General features: G+C 45.5%; 1 protein-coding gene across 2 annotated transcripts in view; it reads right to left on the bottom strand.

The window, feature by feature from the left end:
• The window catches only part of fbxo38 (F-box protein 38), a 79106-nt gene that overhangs the window by 45888 nt on the left and 18948 nt on the right, over window positions 1–14270 (bottom strand). For both annotated transcript variants that reach the window (XM_041991229.1, XM_041991231.1), the window contains exons 4-8: window positions 7415–7578; window positions 7011–7176; window positions 6653–6928; window positions 6459–6552; window positions 2253–2383 (exon numbers count right to left, since the gene is read on the bottom strand). In XM_041991229.1, the coding sequence (XP_041847163.1) occupies window positions 2253–2383; window positions 6459–6552; window positions 6653–6928; window positions 7011–7176; window positions 7415–7578 (831 nt within the window). The remainder of the gene's footprint in view (window positions 1–2252; window positions 2384–6458; window positions 6553–6652; window positions 6929–7010; window positions 7177–7414; window positions 7579–14270) is intronic.

Here is a 14270-nt window from a genome sequence, read left to right as displayed (position 1 = left end):
TAATCCCAGTATAAACCAGTCTGTAACAGCTTTTAATCCCAGTATAAACCAGTCTGTAACAGCTTTTAATCCCAGTATAAACCAGTCTGTAGCAGCTTTTAATCCCAATATAAACCAGTCTGTAGCAGCTTTTAATCCCAGTATAAACCAGTCTGTAGCAGCTTTTAATCCCAGTATAAACCAGTCTGTAGCAGCTTTTAATCCCAGTATAAACCAGTCTGTAGCAGCTTTTGATCCCAGTATAAACCAGTGTGTAGCAGCTTTTAATCCCAGTATAAACCAGTCTGTAGCAGCTTTTTAATCCCAGTATAAACCAGTGTGTAGCAGCTTTTAATCCCAGTTTAAACCAGTGCGTAGCAGCTTTTAATCCCAGTTTAAACCAGTGCGTAGCAGCTTTTAATCCCAGTTTAAACCAGTGCGTAGCAGCTTATAATCCCAGTTTAAACCAGTGTGTAGCAGCTGGAGCTTTTATCCATCCATCCATTTTCTGCCGCTTATCCGGAGTCGGGTTGCGGGGGCAGATGCCCGAGCCACCTCATCTGGCTCCTCTCGATGTGGAGGAGCAGCGACTCTACTCTGAACCCCACCCGGATCACAGAGGGAGAGCCCGGCCACCCTGCAGAGAAAACTCATTTCGGCCGCTTGTACTCACGATCTTGTTCTTTCGGTCACTACCCACAGCTCATGACCATAGGTGACGGTGGGAACGTAGATCGACCGGTAAATTCAGAGCTTTGCCTTTTGGCTCAGCTCCTTCTTCACCACAACAGGCCGATGCTGTATATACATAAAACCACACTGCTCTTCCTCAACCCGAGGTTCGACTATCCGACGGTCCCTCCTCTCCAGCACCCCTGAATAGACCTTACCAGGGAGGCTGAGGAGTGTGATCCCCCTGTAGTTGGAGCACACCCGCCGGTCCCCCTTGTTGAAAAGGGAGACCACCACCCCAGTCTGCAAGTCCTGGGGAACTGTCCCTGATGTCCACGCATGATGTCCATGACCTACAGCATCCAGAGCCTTAAGGAACTCTGGGCGGACCTCATCCACTCCCGGGGCCCTGCCACCAAGGAGCTTTTTAACCACCTCAGCAACCTCAGCCCCAGAAATGTGAGAGCCAACACCAGCTACCCCAGACTCTGCTTCCTTACCGGAAGACGCGTTGATGGGATTGAGAAGGTCTTTGAAGTAATGCCCCCACCGCCTCACAACGTCTCGAGTCGAGGTCAGCAGCCCCCAATCCTCACTGTACACAGTGTTGATGGAGCACTGCTTTCCCCTCCTGAGCCGCCGGATGGTGGACCAGAATCTCCTGGAAGCCATTTGGAAGTCAGTCTCCATGACCTCTCCAAACTCCTCCAATGCCCGAGTTTTTGCCCAAGCGACCACCAAAGCCGTGCTCCGCTTAGCCTGCCGATACCCATTAGCTGCCTCTGGAGTCCCACAGGCCAAAAAGGCCCGATAGGACTCCTTCAGCTTGACGGCATCCCTTACTGCTGGTGTCCACTAACGAGTTCGGGGGTTACCGCCACGACAGGCACCGACGACCTTACGGCTACAGCTGCGGCTGGCCGCCTCGACAATAGAGGCACGGAACACAGCCCATTCGGACTCAATGTCCCCCGCCTTACCCAGGACATGGTTGAAGCTCTGCCAGAGATGGGAGTTCAAACTCTTTCTGACAGGGGACTCTGCCAGACGTTCCCAGCAGACCCTCACAACACGCTTGGGTCTACCAGGCCTGACCGGCATCCTCCCCCACCTTCTGAGCCAACTCACCACCAGGTGGTGATCAGTTGACAGCTCCGCTTCTCTCTTCACTTGAGTGTCCAGAACATGCGGCCGCAAGTCCAACGACACGACTACAAAGTCGATCATCAAACTGCGGCTTAGAGTGTCCTGGTGCCAAGTGCACATGTGGACACTCAAGGTGTTCATTATGGACAATCCATGACGAGCGCAGAAGTCCAACAACAAAACACGCTGGATTTAGATCAGGGGGGCCGTTCCTCCCAATCACACCCCTCCAGGTCTCTTAGCAACATAGTAGTGATGGTGATGTTTTTATGGTGAAATGTGATAAATAATGATGTTATCATGGATCATTGTGGATTTACCAGATAGAGTCTCTGAATAAAACTACATTTAGTGGCTGGATTGTAAACCTCCTGGACGGGATAGAAAGACGACATGAATGCAGGCTCCAGTCTTTTTCTCTGTGTTGTGAGGACAACTGGGAAAAAGGAACTCACATTGGAGAAGGAACTCATCCACATATCCCAGATGAAGCGTCTCAAACTGAGGAAACTCAAGTTCAGCCATTTTCAGAGCTGAGAAGACTCCATCCTTAGTGAGAGAGGGCTGGATACGCAGCTCATGAAGCCTGTGAAGACATGATGAAGACACCATTTATTCAAACACCAACTCCAGTCAGTTTATTTTGACTAGTGAAGAGCAAAAACTGCAGCTAGACGCCGTTACGAAACAACAGGACACCAAGTCAGGCTGGTTCATCCAGAAAAATCAGGATAGTAGATTCACCCTGTCTCTAAATACACCAGAGAGGGAAAGTTCCTTTAGCCAGATGTGGGTCACACCCACTGGTTACTGCTCAGGTAAAGCAGACAGAGGCGGTTTTATCCGGTTGCAATCCAGCAAAGTGAGCTCAGCTGTGTCAGCTGCAGGTTCTTTACCACACATGGTGTGCTGAAGCATCAGCCATTGTGTCAGCCCACATCAGGTTAAAACCACAAAGGATAAAGACCTGCGGGTCTACCTGCGCGAGTCCACTGAACAAGGGCACGAGCTTAAACCTCCTCACTACTAAATCAACGCACAATGTGCTTCAAACCATCCGTCAGACATGGTACAGACCAAGACGTGTCACCCATAGACACCACAATCCACAAAACCAGTCTTTTCCAATGGCATGGGGGCTCCAGACTAACTTTTTTACGAGGAACACAGCAGCCCCTAACTTAAATGTTTTAGGAGAGCAAGCAGAAAATTTCGGGGAGCACACTGAAATCACCTTGCATAGCAAATATTCACATTTCCTCTCATTTTCACAGTATTAGTAATAAATACTTGAACAATAAATTCAGAAATTACAGTGTTTACCACTCACTTTTTATTGTGCAGCAGTTGACATAAAAAAACATCTTACTGGCCACACGAATACAAAACAAGTAGACACAGAACTTATCGAATCAGATTTGATTTTCACTTTGTAGTCGAAGCAGAACGACAACTTTGTCCCATCATCCACCCACAGGACATGGTACGACTGGTCCATGTAGTTCCTGGTAATAAACAGTTTCAGGGACTGATGCTCCTCTCCAGCCACTGTTCCCACTCCTCAGTAAGAACAGCAGCTATTGGCTGTCCTACAAGTCGCTAATTAGCATAATCAGCCTGGTACATGTAGTTGTAATGGATGCTGCTATACAGAGGGATGGAAAGACAAAAATTGATTTAAAAAAAGACAAAATTTTTTGAACATCAAAAAATTCAATAAATAAAATACATAAATAAAATAATTCATTCAATATTTTATTTTTTAGTTTGGTTTTTAAGTGCATTTTGTTTTTTTGTTTTTGTTTGTTTTAATTAGGAGTCTTTAACATGTCACAACACTTAACTTTTTAAATATTTCCTCTACACTCTTCATTAACAGACGTTACTGTGACGGTAAACCAGCAGGATCCTCCAGCAGCAGGTTCTACGTTTCATTTCCAGCCTGGTCATGAAACAGAGCTGAACGTCGTCTGAATGCAGCTGCTGCTGCTGCGAGAAGACCAAGCCTCGTATGAGAGGGTCTGACCAGCACCGCTCCTCGTTGGGAAGATAAACTCCTTTCATTCACCTCCGTCTCCAAAAGTCTCCAATAACACCAGAAAAACTCGCTAGAGGGTCTGAAAACTCGCTAAATACAACCACAAAGTCGCTACGCTGGTAACACTGAGGAATAATAAATTCCCCTAAAGACCCGCCTCTTTCCACACATTAGCCAATCACAGTGCTCGTTCTTCGCCGCTCACACACACATTGGCTGTCGTCTTCTTTGTTGGTGTTCGTCTCCTTTTCTCGTATTGAAGTTAGTTTGAGACAAACCAGCAGTTGATTTGTTTTTACTGTGAACTACTGGGCTGAAGAGGGAGCAGAAGTTTGTTAGAACTAAATAAATTAAATTATAACTCATACAAGACAAAGACCGGCTAATGTATCGTCGCCGTTGTAGAGTAGATGAAAAATTCACTCGTACTGTCTCACAGTTTAGTCATAAAATGCGATCATTTGGTCGCAGTCTGGAGCCCTGGGCATGCACGTCTGCCACATCCTGTGTTACCTTCGGTCTCTGGAAGTGTGAGTCTGCAGTGAACAAAACAGAATTTATCAGTTCATTGATAAATCTCTCTGACATTCAGGTCCTAGCCCTGACTAGCCCAATCCTTCTTTACCGCCACAGATAAGCGTGCAGCTTGACTCTATCACGCTTGTGCCTACGTCTTCTACCAGGAATCTTGGTGTCATGGTAGACAACCAGCTGACCTTTAAGGACCATGTTGCCTTGGTTTCCCGGTCTTGCCGATTTGCTCTCTACAACATCTGGTCTTCAACCAGCCCAAAATAGCTCATGTCACTCCGCTGCTAATCGCTCTTCACTGGCTTCCAGTTGCAGCTCATCAGATTCAAAGCTCTGCTTCTGGCTTACAAAACAATAACCCAAACGGCTCCGGTCTACCTCCACTCCTTAATCCAGAGCTACACTCCCTCTCCACAGTTACACTCTGCCAGTGAAAAACGCCTAGTGCTCCCACCACAAGGTGGCTTCACATCAGTAGCTAGACTCTTCTCCTCTGTTGTTCCCCGGTGGTGGAACCATCTACCAAACTCCGTCCGATCCGCAGAGTCCTTATCCACTTTTAAAAGCAAGCTAAAGACTCAGTTGTTTAAGGAGCATTTCCACACTTAGCTTAACTCTTCTACTCAGAATGAGTTAGAAAGATTTGTCCAGATCTTTGGCTCAACCAAGTACTGAAGAAGCTGCTGCACTTACGCCCAAGATGATGTTGCTTGATGAAATTGTATATTGTATTTAAAAAAAAAAAAGACTATTGTAGAGACAAGATTTAAAATAAGCCCTGCCTCTAGCGCTACATGACAGCACCTGGTCCACCTGGACTCCAGCAGTCTGACTACCACTTCATGATGACGTCCCTCCTGACTGGTTTCTACTGGTGTTGTTCTACCTCTTTGTAGAAAAGCGTCTGCTAAATGACTGTAGATTGTAGAAAATAGAATAGAATAGAATGTTTGCATGTTTGTTTTCAGCAACACTTCTCTTGCATGATCCTGTATCCCGTCATTTATTTACTTTAACAGACTGGGCCAAAAACACACCTAAAAAAGCAGACGCGTACCATTTACAAATCAATGGAGAAATGAGACGCGGCTCCAGCTGAGATGAATGCTTCTCTTCTATCACACTGGTTTCCCTGCTCCATCAGCACCAAACACAGACAGAGACAGTTTCAGATGTGGACTATCCAGCTGAAAGCAGCTCCAGGTGAGCTGCTTTCATGTATAAATATGTCATGTGGTGCAACACCTCTGAAGGTTAGAGCAACGGAGAGAGAGGGACGTCTGTGATGGAGGTCCTGCTTCTTTGTCATCTGGCTGATTCCAGCTTGCAAGTATGTGTCTAACAGTAGAAAAAACAAAGGCCTGACACGTGCACATGCAGCTGCATGATCTGTTCACCTAGTTGTCAGCACCCCCTGGTGGTGAGGGTCCAACTTTCTGAATCAGACAAAGTAGAGCATCACTGCAGCTAATCTGATAAAGCCCTGCTCGTTCACACCATGCTCTACCATAGTGCCGCCATTACTAAGGTGGTGAGTCCTAATAACCTGGTATCTGCTGACACGGAGAGCAGCATCTGGACTGAGGACACTAGACAGGACTCCACAGTTACTGATAATCTGGAGACCTCAGAGTTTTTCTGGTTGTCCTATCAGCCAGACATAAGAGCATCAATGTAAACCACACTGGAATATAAAACTGATCTGGTTCCAGTTAGTTATCAATAGCTGGTAAAGCTGTTAGCTCTCATAGATGTCTCTGGTCTTCAGGCTACAGGACACCTGACCGTTTGTGTTTCTGACTGAATCATTTTTATTTCCTGGTCACACCATGATTTACCCTGCTGTTGGGAGTAAAATCCAGTGCTTCCACTACCAGTATACACGTCCCACCACAGCATCTCATTCTGACTGGGATGATGTGGTTACCTCCAGAAAGCTGCAAACCTCAATGAGCTGAAGCAACGATGGAAAGAAGAGTGGAACAGAATTACACCAAAGTCAAACAGCAGAGGTCTAGACCAGCTCCAGGACTGGACACGGGTGCAGAGGGTGTGTTTGGATCAGTCTACACCTGGACTCTCAGCTGAATACCTGCGAGCTGCAGTGATGATGAGGTAGCCCAGATCCACTTCCAGGGCATTCTTACAAGCTCCGAACACGATGGTATGGAGGTTCCGAAATCCCCCTGGATGGACACAGACATGGAATTAAAGACTTAAGCAGCATGCTGGAATCCACCGTGACCCTGCAGCACCGCATCCAGAGCCTCCCCTACCAGCTCTCACCTGACCTCCAGCTGTCCTCCACCACATGCTGGATCAGCCCTCCCAGGAAAGGAACCCTGACCAGCTCCAGCTGCTCCAGGTTCCGAGCTGAAGCCAAACCAGTAACTAGGGGGACATATTTAAGGGAGTTGGTCGGTCCAGCACAGTTCCTCATGACGAAGGTCCTCAGGCTCACACACAGGAAGTCCTTAAACGGCTGTGGTTTGGTGAAACGGACCCACTTCAGGTACAGGTGGCGTAACATGGACACACAGGGGATCTCTGGGACATTCACACCTACAACACACAGCCGTTACCATGGGGATGTGGGACACAGAACCTGCAGACCTGAGATGGGGATCCACCTAATCTTGCTCACCCACGAGATGAAGGGTTTGGATTTTGGCCGTGACGGGGATGGTTAGTTTGTTCTCAGTAGGAATGGGAAATGCTCCATTACGGTTGCGGAACTTTCCCAGGATGTGGACCTGGGGCATGTAGTTCCAGATGGCCTCCACCAGTTCCAGGTGGGACGTCTCCACCCCCTGAAACCACATCAGAGCAAAACACGTCTAAAAGGTCCCAACATGTTAGACAAGTCCACAGTGCAATGAAGGTTACACATTCCAGCCATCTATCACCCAGTTTTCCCAGTACTCCCTGACTGATGTGTGAACCCACCCCCACCTTAAACTGGTTAAGACATTTTAATTCCCGGCTTTGAGACAAACAAACAGGAGAGAAATCCAGATGAGAGAGTAAGTTCTGGTTCTGAGCTCTGACCAGCAGATTGGGACAAGCCTGCAGCGCCTCCAGGACTCCCGGGATGCTGAAAGCCTCGTAGCCCCTCACACGTCTCCTCTCCAGGTATCGAGGGTGAAGGCCGTACAGCTGCTCCAGATCAGGCATCTTCTTCAGAAGGATCAGAAAGCTCGGGTCTGTGAAACCTGAAACAAAACCCAGACAGGAACAACCTTCATACTCCTGTTCCCTGAGACCTGCTTCCAAACACACCCCATCTCAGTGTTTCCCTCAGCTTCACAGCATTTATACATATATTACATTTTAGACAGTTTCATTCAGAGTCCCAAAATCTTCCTACAGTCCAGAGGCCTCATTTCTAAAGCCGGCGTAGGAACAAAAACCGGCGAACGCCAAATATAGTCAACTTTTGGAATTTATAAAAACCAAACTTGACGGGAAAATGTTCCTTCCTCCACGGCAACCCTGACCCAGGTGTACACAAAAAATCTAGGAAAACGGAAAACGGTGACACCAACGGTCCAGAATAAAATTTGTTTGTACACAATCCACTATTACCTTCCACCACATGTTAGATATTAAAGCTGTTTGCAGACATGAATAAAGACACATTCCATATTAATCCTCCTAAGAGCCACGCTCGGGGAAAAACAGGATTTCAGGAAAAAGGGAGATGATATTAATAAGAAGCTCAACCACTAAAACATGTTGTGTCATTGTAAAACAAAACTTCATGTTATAAAACCCATCCAGATAAATAAGGAGCCAGTCTGCTGCCAGCATGTAGCATCAGTGTGGAAAGTAGCTTTGGTCAAGATTTTCCAGGATAAACATCTCGTCGTCTATAATGAAAAAAATAAAACAAAAGAAAAAAAGAAAAAAACACAGACCTCCTCACCGGTTAAACATGTAATATTTTCATGGTTCAACAGTGCAAATCTGCAATATGCATGTCTTTTTAAAAAGTACCGGAAGCTTTTAAACTGCTTCCATGTCTGATTTCCTGTCTGCTCCCATCTGTACTGCGGAAATTGACGCCTTCTAGGTGCATAAAGCGTCAAAAATAGACTTGGTGCGTAAATTTAGTGGAGCTCCTGGAAAACCAAACCACTGACTAAAACAGCCGCGAACAGCAGCGGAGGCCGTAGCACAGCCGCTGTAACGGAGGGGTGAATGTCGGGTTTGTCTTTTAGTCAAATTAAGCTTGTATCCAGAACAGAAGCCAAACGTCTCTAGCTATTTGGTTAACATGGGAATTCCTGCATCTGGGTCCTCTAGAAAACAAACTAGGGGTGTGTCCCAAACCGCGCACTTCTATACTTCCAGCACTACATTTAGGTGCTTAGTTCACTGACACAGAAATTTCAGTAAAAACTCGGTGCACTGAAAGTACCCGGATGCTGCCCTAAACTCGGCCAAAAATCTAGTGCGAAGCGATGGACACTACACGCACTAAACGGACGCCATCTTGCTGACGTAGCGGAAGGGGAGGGACTTTCAACCAGTTTTTTAGAGCTGAATAATGGCGGCCACCAACTCAGCGGTACCGATGCAGGCGGAGGCTGTTTAGTATAGATATATTAAGTTATTCTATAATTATTCTAATATAAACGGCAGCATGCTACCGATCTCTTCTATCCCTGACGACAGTTATGGATCTGATCATTTGTTGAAGACTGCGGTTGGATTCTGGGAATGAGTAAAGTAGAGATCGCTAATTTAGTTAAAACACGTAAATGTTAGTTTAAACCGGTTTTCACGGATGTAGATGGGCTATAAGAGTTAAAAATGATTAATGCTATAGGTTCCGTATGTTTATTCATGATTGTTGAACCTCCAGATTAAGCACTGCGGGGTCTCTGGTGTAAACTAAATGGTCCTTAATCTGAAAACTGATTAGAAAACACCGCTGGTTAGAGAACTGGCCCGTTTCCATGGTAACGCTGACTAAGCTGTAGCTGATTGTACATCACTTTAGATAAGCGTCCGCAAAGAACCCATAAAGTACATAATAATGTTTGCTTTTATATAACCTGTCATTCTGTGTTCACCGTAGGTCACTGTGGCATCGAACCACCGAGCCAGCAGTGGCACTGAGGCATTTACCACCTGCGGGCCAGGACGCTGCTGTGGAGAAGAGGAGGTGGCAAGAGAGAAATGTTTTAATAAAAAGTTTCTGTATGGCTGTTTCAGCCTCTTCGTGACTGCGTTTCACATTGAAACCATGATTTGTAGTAGAACCGCTTCCTGTTGCAGGCGTGAACGTTATCAGTGTGAACACGTGTATAATTATTTATTATTAAAGTACTTTAATTCAGTGAAGATATCTTTGCTTATTTAAAAGCGGTTTTACTAGTGTTTTAAATTGCACTTTATACTAACAGGTATGGGGGAGACATGCAAAGACACATGAACGTGTGCTGATGGTTTCTATTGTTATCTACTGAGGTGGACTAATACAGTGGAGGCCACGGTTCTTTGTTTTACTAATGAGGCCTTTTAACGGCATTTAATAGAATAAAATATGACTTGGACAGATTGTCCTAAAGAAAAAAGTATATTAACGAAGCGGAGCTGCCATCAGGCAGCATGTAGGAGGGTCATACACCTAAAATAAATAAGCATACGATCTAACTCATGTTCAGCCAATAGCAGGAGGATCCTGCTTCGGATGCAACGTAGTTTACAGGCGGGGTTAAGTAAGGAGGAAACAAGTAAAATCAAGAGTTGGAAATTCATCCTGTAAATTAACGCGGCAGAAGAATCGCCGTCAAACGCTGGAACGTCCCTACCGGTAAGTTCAGAACATCAATGGTCCGTTTGGATCAGGACTTCCCATGATGGTGTCACTACAGAAGCTAGGGCTTGACGATACGGCCACGATATATTTCTTAAATTTGGTCGATACAATATAATTCCGATGTCGATATAAACAATATAAAAGCCTCAAAAAACTGCCAAAAATGCCACAACAGATGCTGTAAAACTAAAAATTATTTTGCCAGGTCTATGAAAGTCCTCCAGTATAACATTTTATAAATAAAAACTGTACAATAAATGAACGTTCACCTTTTATTTGTATTTAGTAAGGCTAAATTAGCCTTCAGACAAAAAAATTTGAACTCACCATCAAAGGTCAAATAAAACTTTTACCTTTCTCAATATTAATATCTTTAACTTTAAACTACAACACAGGCTTATTATATTATTTTTAAAGACTTTAACAACAGTGCTTCAACTAGGCTTAAAAATAAAAGTATTCAGAACTTCTACAATAAACAGAAAAAAAAGTGAGCAGCAACTGATGCTTCATCTTCTGACTCAGCATCTTCTGACTCAGCATCTTCTGACTCAGCATCTTCTGACTCAGCATCTTCTGAGAGGAAATGCTTCAGATGCTTTGTTGCCAACTCCTCAATAAGGAAAGTAGCTATTGGCTGTCCTAAAAGTCCTAGAAGTTACCGAATGATGTCATCTGATCAGCAAAACATAAAATAAAATTAAATTCTTCAGTCAATATTTTCTGTTTTTAGTTAATTTTATTAAGTGTAATTTGTTTTTTAATAATATTTTAATTTAAAATGTTATTTTAATTATAATTTTAATTAGTCTGGAACATGTCAACACTTGTTAACTTTTTAAATATTATTGTCCACACTCTTCATTAATAGACATTAATGTGTGACGGTAAGCCAGCGCGGGATCCTCCAGCAGCAGCTTCGTACGTTTCATTTCCAGCCTGGTCATCAAACAGCTGATCTCCTGTTCTGATGCAGCAGCTGCTGCATGAGGACAAGTCTGGGTAACACCGGGTCCTCATTGAGAAAAGTAAAACTACGCTACAGTCCCCAAAAGTCCAATAAAACCAGAAAAAGGAGCTAGTCGCTTAAAAAAGAAAAAGAAGTCTATAGAGGGGAGTGAAAACTGGACAAACTGGACTGAGCCAAACCACTTCTGTACCACCGAGTGTTTATTTCCTCTCTTATCAACCATCTCGTCTGTTCTCTTCTCTTGTAGAAGCATGTTCAGTCATGTTTGCATTACGGACACGAGCACGAGCACCTTCTACCTCACGCTGAGAACAGACATCTGCTGCTGGGCTTGGTCGGTCTCATGGGTCGGGATCATGGATCTCATGGGGCGGGCTCATGGGGCTGGCTCATGGGGCGGCTCATGGGGCTGGCTCATGGGGCGGGCTCATGGGGCGGGCTCATGGGGCTGGCTCATGGGGCTGGCTCATGGGGCGGGCTCATGGGGCGGGCTCATCGGGCTGGCTCATGGGGTGGGCTCATGGGGCTGGCTCATGGGGCGGGCTCATGGGGCGGGCTCATGGGGCGGGCTCATGGGGGGGGCTCATCGGGCTGGCTCATGGGGCGGGCTCATCGGGCTGGCTCATGGGGCGGGCTCATCGGGCTGGCTCATGGGGCGGGCTCATGGGGCTGGCTCATGGGGCGGCTCATGGGGCGGCTCATGGGGCGGGCTCATGGGGCTGGCTCATGGGGCGGCTCATGGGGCGGGCTCATGGGGCGGGCTCATGGGGCGGCTCATGGGGCTGGCTCATGGGGCGGGCTCATGGGGCGGGCTCATGGGGCTGGCTCATGGGGCGGGCTCATGGGGCGGGCTCATGGGGCTGGCTCATGGGGCGGGCTCATGGGGCGGGCTCATGGGGCTGGCTCATGGGGCGGGCTCATGGGGCGGGCTCATGGGGCGGGCTCATGGGGCGGGCTCATCGGGCGGGCTCATGGGGCGGGCTCATGGGGCGGGCTCATGGGGCTGGCTCATGGGGCTGGCTCATGGGGCGGGCTCATCGGGCTGGCTCATGGGGCGGGCTCATGGGGCTGGCTCATGGGGCTGGCTCATGGGGCGGCTCATGGGGCGGGCTCATGGGGCGGGCTCATGGGGCGGGCTCATGGGGCTGGCTCATGGGGCGGCTCATGGGGCTGGCTCATGGGGCGGCTCATGGGGCGGGCTCATGGGGCGGCTCATGGGGCGGGCTCATGGGGCGGGCTCAAAACAAACTCAAAAAAAGTAAAAACATTGTTTTAAAAAAATAAAACATCGGACTCCTGAAAAACAGCTGACAGAATTGACAAAAAAAACTGATGAAGTTGACAAAGTGTGTTTGTATTTCTGATCAATGAACCAATTTATTTTCACATTATAAACACATTAACGTTACATTAACGTTACAAAAGATGAACTAAATGCTTCTATTTAAATGGTATGTAATGAAACATAATGACAAACTAACACAGATGAAGACAGGCCTTCCTCCCTCCATGTATTCATCTCACCCCAAATTTGTTAAAGAACCAATGATGATGAATCAACATGAGTACGCCTGTCGTGATAAGCAATAAGTCAATTAATTTCACGGTAGGAAAAAAATGAGCGTGGTGAGTTTGCCAGCCGCAATAATTTTAGCTTTTTTTGTGTGTGTGTTTTCTTTCTGTCTGACTTTACCATAGACTGTTGTGAAACCTGTTGTCATACACAGAGTTGTGACTGTGTGTGTTGTGACTGAACACTCTGGTTTCTTGTGGAGGGATCTCTCTCGTGACATTCTTGACAGCAGCATGTTGCAGCAGGACACCGTGGTGAAGCATAGCCGGTACGCCGCATTTGTTTTACAGGGCTGCCAACTCTCACGCATTTGAGTAGCAGGAGCAGCATGGCGGCGACGCTGCAGCGTTGCAATTTGTTATTTAAAATAACCAAACAAACTTGGTCTTCTCGCAGCAGCAGCAGCTGCATTCAGACGACGTTCACCTCTGTTTCATGACCAGGCAGGAAATGAAACTAAAAGCTGCTGCTGGAGGATCCTGCTGGCTTACCGTCACAGTAACGTCTGTTAATGAAGAGTGTAGAGGAAATATTTAAAAAGTTAAGTGTTGTGACTTGTTCCAGACTCCTAAATAAATAAATAAATAAAAAAGATTTATTTTATTTATTCATTTGCTGTTCTTTTTTACGATTCAAAATTTTTTATTCCTTTTCGAAAAAAAGAAACACAAACACAAACAAAACAACCAACACCAAAACAATTTTGTGGCATATATATATGCATCCATCTATACATGCAGACTCAAGCCCACCCACTCCATACACCCATCATACCCACAACATATACTGTACTTCATCTATAACCACTTACTCCCTTACCACACACCCCAATTCAAACATACATTGATATATCTGGTTGTCCTACACAAATATAATCATAAATATTGCCCACACACACATACAAATTTAAATGCATTTTTGTATATATCTTAATAAATATAATATACCAAAACATAGCACATATTTGCCGTATAAATAAATATGCCAAACAGCAATACATTGTTGTCAACTGGGTCAAATAAATTATAAAAATAAGAATCCTCCCATCCAACGATTTCAAAAAGTAAATAAATAAAAATATATAAATAAAAAATAAATAAATAAAAAATAATTCTTGATGATTTCTGTTATTGGCTGATATAACTATAATATATCCTCCATTTTTCCTCATAGTCATTCCATCGATCATTCATCTTATAGAAGAGTTGTTCATATGAAGCAACCCTTCCTAATTCACAAAACCAGTCATTGTAGGGTGGTGTTCTGGGGTTCTTCCACTCCCTTAACAAGACCTGTCTACCTATCATTATTGCTGTTTGAATGAACTGTATATTTTGGCAGTTTTCTACTATGGCTGGATCCCCGAGTATATACAACCTAGGGGAAAGCTCAAAATTGTCACCTGTTATTTTCTCAATAGAGGAGTGAATTCTATTCCAATATTCTAGAATTTTAGGACATTGCCATAATGCATGGAACATAGTACCATCTGAACTGTGACATTTCCAGCAATTTGGAGTATTCTTAAGGCCCA

This window comes from Melanotaenia boesemani, chromosome 7, assembly GCF_017639745.1.
Source record: "Melanotaenia boesemani isolate fMelBoe1 chromosome 7, fMelBoe1.pri, whole genome shotgun sequence".
In the NCBI taxonomy this organism is placed as follows: Eukaryota; Metazoa; Chordata; class Actinopteri; order Atheriniformes; family Melanotaeniidae; genus Melanotaenia; species Melanotaenia boesemani.
This window is presented reverse-complemented; position numbering and strand designations above follow the sequence as displayed.